This window comes from Pangasianodon hypophthalmus, chromosome 2 (assembly GCF_027358585.1).
Source record: "Pangasianodon hypophthalmus isolate fPanHyp1 chromosome 2, fPanHyp1.pri, whole genome shotgun sequence".
NCBI lineage: Eukaryota > Metazoa > Chordata > Actinopteri > Siluriformes > Pangasiidae > Pangasianodon > Pangasianodon hypophthalmus.
Window position 1 is genome coordinate 32,169,451 of NC_069711.1, and position 10,146 is coordinate 32,179,596.

Sequence of the window (10,146 nt, forward strand, 5' to 3'; positions counted from 1 at the left end):
TTTAGAAAAGGACCTTTATTGTATTGCATACACAGAGAGTCGCACTGAGACAGAAACTGCACAAAACAAAAGCTGTAGTTGTTCATGTGCTAACTGTGTACAAACTGACACACACCATGGTACTGTAGAATAGCCACAGCTGGGAGGATCTCCTCATACGAACATCATAATCAGACACCAAGACCTAATTACACATTTCCTACGAAACCTCGATCACAAGCTGCTGAAACGGCACCACAGCTAGATTTTCAGGAGCTAACTGAGACTATAGTAAACATACCTATTGCACATTTTATTTGGCGCACTGTTGTGGCTCAGAAGCTTCTGTCATCGAGTCTTGCAGTGTAGCTTTGTAGTAGGAGTAGGTTAAACTAGCCTTGGACTTTGTTTACGCCTCATCATTTCATGCATCCGGATTATTTTATGTAGAAATGTGCAGGTGTAAAAGTTTTCTGAGTGTTAAATACGTCCACATCACCAGGTTAACACCAAAGCAACAGAACATAAGGAACAAGAAGAAGTTGGCAGTCGAATGAAATGCGCTGATTTGCAGAGAATTCAGATTTTAATCTGAAGTGTAAACGCTTCAAATCGCATCAGGATACAATCGTGAAACGATCAGGTGTAAACAGCATCTGAGTCCCAATAATGCTCGTTTTTTTTTTTTTTTTTTTTTTTTTTTAAACATTAAAGGCACCAAACATTTTTAAGAATACTCACAAGCATTTAAAAATAATCCGAACACAATCAATCAAGACAGATGTAAAACCTAAACGAGTGCAACTGGCAAACTGATCCAAATAGCTTACACGTTTAAACTGAAACTGTAAACAAAAGAAATAATACCACAAAATAATCTGTCTAGTCAAAAATGAAGCAAAATTGTCTCAACTTAAAACCTATTAAAAAAAAAAAAAAAGTCATAGTGGTTCTGATACTAACCGGCCATGTTTGAAAATGTTTCTGCTTTCCTCTATACTTCTGAAGAGTTGAGATTGAAACGACACTGTCACAGATCTTTAACACACACACACACACACACACACACACACACACACACACACACACACACACACACACACTCTCCACTATTTAGACAGTTCCAGGTCTTCAGAACCTCCCACTGGCTTGTTAGACTGCGTTAAATACGATACACAGTAGATACCAAAGCTCAAAGGAGTGCAAGTTTTTTTTTCTTTTCAGGTAATACAAGAACTTGGCAAAAAAAAAAAAAAAAAAAAAACTAGTGCAAATACATTTCAGCGGAAGAGATACGAGGAAATAAATTAAAAGCTGCTTAAAACATTCAAAACGTAGCATTTGGAGCATCCAGAGCTGCAGCTGAACTCTGAGCTTCTTTTTCCTCACAGGGGGCGTGGCCTTCCTCTGGGAGGGGCAAATCCTCTCCTCCGTCGCTTGTGGGCGGGGCGTCGTCTACATCCGGCTCTGGCTTGTCAGCACAGGCGGCAGGTTCCACATCATCTACATCTACAATGACATCATTATTAATGTCAGTGACATCAGCGTACCAGGCAAAGACGCAAAGGCGAGGGAATTTCCGAATTTCTTTCTTTCTTTTTTTTTTTTTTTGAGAAAACAGCATGCAGATTAAAGATCAATCGGTGGCACGGGCGTGGAGAAGGTAGAGAAGGTAAAGATTTGTGGTCATGATCATTATCAGGGTTCCAACAGATTTTAGGAAATGATTTCCAGGACAATACAACTAATACGAATTTACTAACTCACTACAGAAGATTTCAAGGATTCCACAAAAACAATCTTATAAAAATGTATAGAAATGATGCTAGTCTCTTAATCCGGTCTACTTTACAAAATGGATTCTATTTCTTATTGTATTAGATGACGCTAAATGCATTCTGCAGGTGAAAAATCCACGGAGGATCCCGAGTGGTGCAACAGAAACATTTTCTCCCTATCGTGAGGAGATTGTGAGATGAAACCCCACAACCATTCACGGCTGGGAGCAAAACGGCCGTGCTCTCTGAGTGGGCGGGGCATACTCTCTCTCCCCTGCCAATCACAGCGACACTAGCCAATCACGGGTGTCTGTCAGCTCATGTATGCAGAAGAGGGCAGATAGTGCTTTCCTCTGAGTGTGTTACTCTGCTCAGTGACGGAGCAGGACAAAGCCGATGACAAAATCAGAAAGTTTAAAGATAATAAGAGAGAGAAATATGTGTATATTTATTTAATCTCCCAACATCAGGTTCAGTGTGAAACAAAACATAAAAACGTCAAATTGATTTGTTTATAGCTGGAAGGTAATCATTATTGGTTACGCATTCTAAAGTAAATGTTGACACCAATCAGTCACGTTAGCTGTTTATCCAGACCAAGGAATTGTATATAACTAAAGATTTACAAATGTACTTAAATAGCTTACACATCTCCGCTCGAAACAGGTTTAATCGGCAGAAAATATGCAAAATGAATGCCTTAATTGCTCAACTTGGGACTTCTCCAAGAGCTAACTAAGCTTTTCAGCATATTTAATCCATTTTCTCCCGGAATGTGTGGGAACCCTGATTATACAGATTTAGTACAGCACCAAAATCACAATTAATTCCATCATACCATCGCTGTAAACAAAGGTACAATTAATTCATGCCTTCATAAAAGTTTCTCAACTCTGGCCCTGGACTACAATCACCCTGCACATTTTGGTGTTTTAACCCCTCTAACTCCCCCAGTTCTGGCTCGATAACCAGCTGATGAGTTGAATCAAGAGAGCTCGGAGCCGGGGAAAAAAAAAAAACACCTAAATGTTCTCCAGGACCAGGATTGGGAAAAACCGAAATAGAGAATGTGCATGCACTGAAGATTAATTACAGAGATTGAACAGCAACAGATGATACGTTATACAAGACACATACACACAGACGTGTACACACACACACACACACACACACGCACGCACACAATTATTGAATTAATAGAGTGTTTTCAGAACGCATGCATGTGAGCTGATTTGGAACAATAATTAGCAGAACATAAAACAGTTTATTAAGTGTGTTTACTCAGTGTGGTGTGAAAGAGAATGAGTGTGACTGTGGACTGAGTGGTGTGTCTCTATCACATAACAACTTGTACTTGTAGCAAAACCTCTGCTGTGGAGTTGCAGAGAGCAGCATTACGACTGTTTTAACCCCTTCTCCATCCCAGGACGGGATGCTGAAAACGTGCGCCTTTCCGACTCGCTTTTGTGGGCTTTCAAATCAGCAGCCAGCATATTAGCATAAACGTGCGACGATACAAAACATTACGACCGACTGCCAAACAAATTCTGCTTTTAAAAGGATATTAATTAATATCGCCTGACACCAGGGTGCTTTGTGGCACAGCTTCTCTTGACTGTTCACTATAACGTGTTGTTTTTACATGACTATAAAGTAATATAGCAAAATAAACCTAACAATAAAATAGTACGAAAATAATAAAATTCTGGAAGATGATATCTTTTGCATGCAAAAGACCTCAGTAACTTGTATTGAATTTAAGTCAGGAGACTTTTTTAGTTTCGATTAAAACTTGTGAAACATATTCGCCCCATCTCGTTTCTTTTATTTTTCCATATCTGTCACGCTTAATTGTTTCAGATCTTGAAACATAATTTAATATGACAAAGACAACACGAATAAACACAAAATACAGTTTATTTTAAATGATCACTGTCAAGCAAGAGGAACATAAAGCCTTGTCTCACACCTGCCAAAAACACCCTGATGATTCCCGAGCCATTTGGGATAATGTTCATACTAACAGTTAAACCTGGTGGTGGTATTGTGATGGTGTGGGGATGCGCTGCTGCTTCAGGGCCTGGGTGACTCGTTATAATCAACACAACCACGAATTTTGCTCTTTAGCAGAAAATCCTGAAGGAGAATGTCCTTCAGGATTTTCGAAAAGAAACAAAAGCTAAAAGAAACAAAAGTAAGGTTTTATAGGGATCATAAACGGCCAGTTCATGAAAGAAAATCCTCCGATGTGGCTGAATTAAAGCAATTCTGCAAAGAAGCCTGGGATGAAATTCCTTTAATTATTTATTTTGCGTGGGGGCAAACATTTTTTCACAGATGCTGCATATCTTTTGTCCTTCAATAAATTAAATGATCGTTTAAAAATTGTGTTTTGTGTTTTGTCGCATTCTCCTCGACTTATATTACATTTTGTATGAGGATCTGAAATGATTTAGTTTGACAAATATGCAAAAATAGAGCAAATCAGGTGGGGGCAAATACTTTTTCATGGCACTGTGAAAATATTGTGCCATACCACACACTCCTAGTCGAGAGTATGACAATGTGTTAGTGTGTGAGAGTAAGGAAGGACTGCTGTGAGTGTGTAAGAGACAAGAGAAGGAAGTGTGTGTGTGTGTGTGTGTGTGTGTGTGTGTGTGTGTGTGTGTGTGTAAGAGGAGTAACGGTGTGAGCTATAGAACCTGTGCGGTCTCGGCTGAAACTGTGAACTTTGCTCCACGGTGTAACACCTAGTGAGGAATGAGGGCGACGACTTGACATTAAACGTTCTAAAAACACACACACACACACACACACACAAATGAAGCTATGAACAAAAGATCATCACTCATGCACTCAAAAAAAAAAAAAAAAAAAAAAAAAAAGGCACAAAACAATAAAATACTTTAGGAAGTAACACAGGAAGTGCTGCTGGCGTAAATAATTTAAACGTGTGTGTGTGTGTGTGTATGTGTGTGTGGTACCTTCGTGGGCGTCGCTATCCTCCGGAGTGTTTGATGCCGCTGGGGATTGTGGGTCGGGAGACTCTGAGCGGAGGCGGCGTTCAAAGTTGAACTCTGGGAGTCTGGGGGCTTGTGGCCGCGTCTTCCTCGCTGGGTTCATGAAGTAACAGTAGGCACAGCGAAAGGCTAACAAGCAACACACACATGCGCGCGCACACACACACACACACACACACACACACACGTTCAACAGACTAAACACAATGAATTAAAACAGTAGACTATTTAACAGACATTCTGATGTGTTCGAATCTTACCCAAATATTCAAACTCCTCCTTCAAGGCCATACCATTATGAGAGAAACACTGCTGACAAATCAGAGCGTATCTGAGAGACACACCGAGAGAGAGAAAGAAATTAAAACACTGTTTTCACCCGCCGTGTGCTAGAGTAAGACAGGAAACCACATTTTTGCCCCCATTAGGTTTTGTACACGGGGTTCCTTTTAGATACGCCCTATTAGATGTCTGATACCGTGTCCTTCTCCTAATTAACCCCAAAAATATACACACACACACTTAAATACATGAGTGAATGTATTATGATATTGAGTAACTTAACAATTACTTCAAGTATTTACTTTGGACAAATTTCAATACAAAACAAGATTTTCAATAAAGCAAAAGCAGTAACGTGAGAGGCTTATCCAAAACCTTTCTAATATGAAGAAAGATAAATAAATAAATAAATAAATAAACAAACAAACTTCTACTCCTCTGAGATAACTGAGGGCTCCATCTTCTTTATCTGATCTAAAACAGGTAATATAAAACATGTTGGTACAGCCTCTTATAGTGTGCCGTATTTTTTCTAAGCCCATATAATGTAGTAAGTCCTTGAGCCATTGCTTGAAGGTTGGAGGGGATTTTTCTTTCCATTTGAGCAGTATTAACCTCCGGGCTAAAAGCATAGTAAAAGCGATCAGATTTTTCTTACTTTAATTAAGACTTAAGGAATGTGGTATGATACCAAATATTGAAATTATGGCCTCAGGCTCTATACATGTCTTTAATGTATCAGAGAGAAATTTAAATACCAACTGCCAGAAACCTTTTAATTTTGGACAAAGCCAAAACATGTGAGATAACGTAGCTGGTTCAATTTCATACCCATCACAGTTAGGGTCTAAATCTGGTTTGAATTTGGCTAACTTCACTTTGGACCAATGCAGTCTGTGAAAAATTTGAAATTGAATTACTCTATGTTTTAGACAAATTGAGGATGGTATTTTTGAAGTGTTTCTTCCACAAATCTGTTGTAAAAAAGCCACATAAACACAGGAGCGTATTGGAGGCGTATCGCTGCACATCGCTAATGCACCTGGTGGAGGCTTTGACTTAGTGCAGGATAGAAATCAAACTAGAATCAAATTTAAAAATATAAACGTTTGAATGATGTGCAGAGTTAAATGTGTGAAGTTTTCCCATGTGTGGATTATGAGATTATTATATGGCTATAGGACACCAGGTGAGATAGATAGATAGATAGATAGATATTTATACGTAAATGTCAGTGTGTATATGAATGATGTAAAAATGCAGCACCTGTTTTGTGGTCCGTCTCCCACCAGGTACTCGATGACCCGGTCCACTGCACTGCGTTCTCGGGGGAGGATGGGTCGCGCCATCGGCGGACCTGGGGGGTGCATGCCTGAAAGGTGACCATCATCATCATCATCATCATCATAATGCATTTAATCAGGAGAGAGAAAGAGAGAGCAAGAGAGAGAGCAAGAGAAAGAGACACATAGAGAGTATTTGTGTTTAAAAGCACCACTCAGAAGCTCAGCATCACTGGTTAGATGAAGCGTGGATATGAAGCGCGTCTGACCTGTTCCCAGCGCAGGTGAATAAGGGCTCATACTCCTCCTCATCTGTGGTGGCGTCTCCATGCCGCTGCTCAGCGCCGGACTTGATACTGGAGTTCCGAGGGTACTCTCAGGAGGGCCACCGGGGGCAGTGCGGAGGGGCGTGGCTCCAGGTGGTGGGGGGCGGGGCACAGGCCCGGGCGTGGCCATGGCAACATGACGCTGTCGAACCTCTGTAGGGGGGGAAAAAAAAAAAAACCCAGTAGGTAGTAGACTAGTCAAAAATGTCACTGGAGGATATTTTGTAAACACTTCTCAGTGACATGTTGCTAAAAAATTAACACACACAAATGAACACTGAAGAAGAGTAACACACCTTGTCCGGGTCTGGGAGTCATTTGGGGTCGAGCTACTGGAGTAGCTTCTGCTTCCTAAGAAAATGATAAACACGATGATTAAAAATACTTACAAACAAACTGCGCATTTAAACTGCAATTTTAAAACGCAAGGTTCTGCTAATGGATGCAAAACAAAGACACACCGCTTTGCTCTTTGACTCCGGGTCGAATCTTTCCAGAATCAACTTGGCATTTTTGTAGGTCTCAGTTTCCATCACCTCTTCAAGCTGCAAAGACAAACGTGGTTAGTAAGCAATTTAGGTCTTTAGTTATCAAAACTAAACATCTTCATGTCAGGAGTTTATATTCAAACTAAACAGATTTCCACACTCCATGAACGAGCGTCATTTTATTTATAAAAGTCCAGTGTGTGTGAGCCACAGAACGACGGTCAGTAATATCATATTTATAAAAATACAGATGCTTATGTGCTATTGTGTAAATATTCACTGCAACCATAAAGGCTTCTCGTGTTAAAAGTCCTCACCTTCCCCAAACTCTGCAACACACTGATCTTTTTTTTTTTTTTTTTTTTTTTGTCACTAGGACATGAATCTGATTAGCGATTGATCAGTGGTAGCATTCTGAACCTGAGTAGTTGCTGAGACAGAGAAAGAGAGGGTAATTTTGAGCTACTGAACATTCATTCAGGATTACACACTGAAAGGTCACGCTCTCTATTTTTTTAATTCCATGTTACAAATTCACTGTGTATTAAATTCTATATTCCAACTTCAACAGAAATCATCCCACATCAAAGATCATGCCATTACTGACTAAACATGAGCACATTTATGAAGAATACTTACTATTTTTCTTTTCTCTGACTTTAAATCCTCTAATTTTTCATCTGAAACAGATAACAGGTGAGAACTGGTGATCATAATGTCATTTTCTCATGATGAAGCAATTAATAATAATAATAATAATAATAATAATAATAATCACAGCTATTTATTCAACTTATAGCACTTCTCCATGAACAAATGCAAACCCAAGACTATCTTGGCTTCCCATCACATAACCAAACCCGTAAAGGTAGGAGGAATTTCTCTGGAATCAGGTGTGTCTCATTTGATGTTAAAGTGGGTGTGGTGCTGAAACATTTCTCTCACTTAAAGTAAAAGTCAGCACAAGACACAATGAGTTTATTTTATTTTTGGATCTTGCAAGATCTTTTATTTTTAGATCTGGGCAAGAAGAGTAACCGGATTCAGCACGGGTACCTCGGCACGCCCAGGTGCTCATCTGGAACCTGGTCTGAGCTCATACGCTCCATTTTCACTGATAAACTGTAAAGCTAGGAGTGGATTTGCTTTATTTCCTGTGAAGTCACGGATCTCTGAGATGAAATTTGCAGCAAATAATTTATTAATTAGTATGTAAGATGGCGGTTTTGCAAAGAACTCACTGTTTCTTTCTGTGCGTTTGGAGAAGAGGATGATGAGCAGCTTGCGTGCGAACCACACACTGCAAACAGAGACATGAGAAAGAAAAGAACATAACAATGATACAGCACGGACGCATCCACTGGCCACGCACACGATTCACACACAGCATGAAGATGCAGGAGTGAGGCTCACAGTGCCGGGAAGGCGATCAGAGGCAGAGCCGTGACGAACCGGCCGCTCCACTCTTCAGGCAGGTAAAGGTAATAAACACACACACAGGTGAACAGGTACAGAGCGGCCGAGTAGAAGAGCAGTCGGCCAACCCATATCTTCTGCATGCGCTGGTTCTTCCCACGGAACTCCTCGAGGTCCTTAATTTCCTACAAAACAAACAAAATTGAGCACATTACGCCGTCTGATACTCTGTTCCATTTAACCTCTAATTTCACTCGTCTTTTGAGAATTATCATTAGTTTTAGTTTAGATTTAATTGATGAAATAAACTATAGCAATTGTAGTAAAACTGAATGCATCACATGGATACGACAGGGAGCTGCTCCTTCATATGGAAGAGGGTGGATTTAATAACCTGACTCTAATAAGCACATTTATTACGCTGCATACACTTAATAAAAGTAAATTAAAATTCAGATTTGGTGCCAATATCAGCAAAACACGGTGGATCAGATACCAGAGAAAAAACACTGGATATCCGATCCAGGAACAAACGTCATAGATTGGAATTGGATTTGGAAAAGAAATTTAGTTTTGGAACTGGGAATATTTATAAATAAATATTTTTTTGTGTTGATTTTATTATATTTATACTTTAATTATAGTTATTTTAGTATATTTATTATGTAAGTGATTTTTGTGTAAGAAAGCCTCAGTTAAAAAAATTTAGAACTTGTTTTTTTTTTTTTAAATAAAAAAAAACATCAGATTGGTGTCAATTTTTGTCCAATACGCGAGGTCTCAGATATCAGAAAAGCAGAAGTGGTATCGTGCCATCTCTATTCAAATTAAAAGCAAATTAGTCATCAGGTATGCTAGTAGATTTATAACAAAATAACTTCACTGTAATCCAAAAGTTTCTTAATGTCACTCAACAGTTTAGGAATATGACGACATGTTAATAATGCACGTATTAAATATCCACATTAACACACTGTCACAACCCCTGCATTGTGTTTCAGGTGACATTTTGAGGACAACTTTTTTATCCCATGTGCAAATCCTGACAAGTTTCCTTTTTTTTTTTAATTAAAAAAGAAACAGTTTGAAGTAACACGTATTACTTTCTAAATCCAGTATCCTGACAATACTGTACGTCTAATAAAGGTGTAGATAATATGTGAAGAGGACAGACTGTGACATGCTGAATCATATTTTTTTTAATGTAAAACACACATTAATAGTTCAGGAGACAGCTCTTTACCTTATCTAAGTCCTCCAGAAGTTCCACCGTGGAAGGTTTTGCCTGGAAGAGAGTCAGGCTTTAAAACCAGAGTTTCAGGATTGGACAGGATTCACTATCTAGGAAGGACCGTAATCTACAGTGCTAAGGGTCACTTTAAAGTTTTACTGAATTCATTTATTCCTGTGTTTCCCAGCTGCCTATACAGAACTTTCTACACACTAAATTATCCTGCAGTAAAATACTGATGTGTACAGCACACACTTAAATGTTGATCTTTTTTCTTTCTTTGCCTAAGCAAGATTTGACTCATTCCAGTTCTTAGAGCGAGGCACATTCATCGACTTTCATG

General features: G+C 39.2%; 1 protein-coding gene across 4 annotated transcripts in view; it reads right to left on the minus strand.

The window, feature by feature from the left end:
• lnpk (lunapark, ER junction formation factor) overlaps positions 1-10,146 on the minus strand; it is an 11,276-nt gene continuing 1,130 nt past the window's right edge. For 2 of the 4 annotated variants that reach the window (XM_034298685.2, XM_034298690.2), the window contains exons 3-14: positions 9,816-9,857; positions 8,570-8,757; positions 8,398-8,456; positions 7,796-7,836; positions 7,130-7,213; positions 6,965-7,019; positions 6,612-6,821; positions 6,326-6,431; positions 5,038-5,108; positions 4,742-4,906; positions 4,460-4,546; positions 1-1,488 (exon numbers count right to left, since the gene is read on the minus strand). In XM_034298685.2, coding sequence (XP_034154576.2) covers positions 1,307-1,488; positions 4,460-4,546; positions 4,742-4,906; positions 5,038-5,108; positions 6,326-6,431; positions 6,612-6,821; positions 6,965-7,019; positions 7,130-7,213; positions 7,796-7,836; positions 8,398-8,456; positions 8,570-8,757; positions 9,816-9,857 — 1,290 coding nt within the window. In that variant the 3' untranslated portion in view covers positions 1-1,306. The remainder of the gene's footprint in view (positions 1,489-4,459; positions 4,547-4,741; positions 4,907-5,037; positions 5,109-6,325; positions 6,432-6,611; positions 6,822-6,964; positions 7,020-7,129; positions 7,214-7,795; positions 7,837-8,397; positions 8,457-8,569; positions 8,758-9,815; positions 9,858-10,146) is intronic. The other 2 variants (XM_053232023.1, XM_034298694.2) reach the window with 2 other exon arrangements.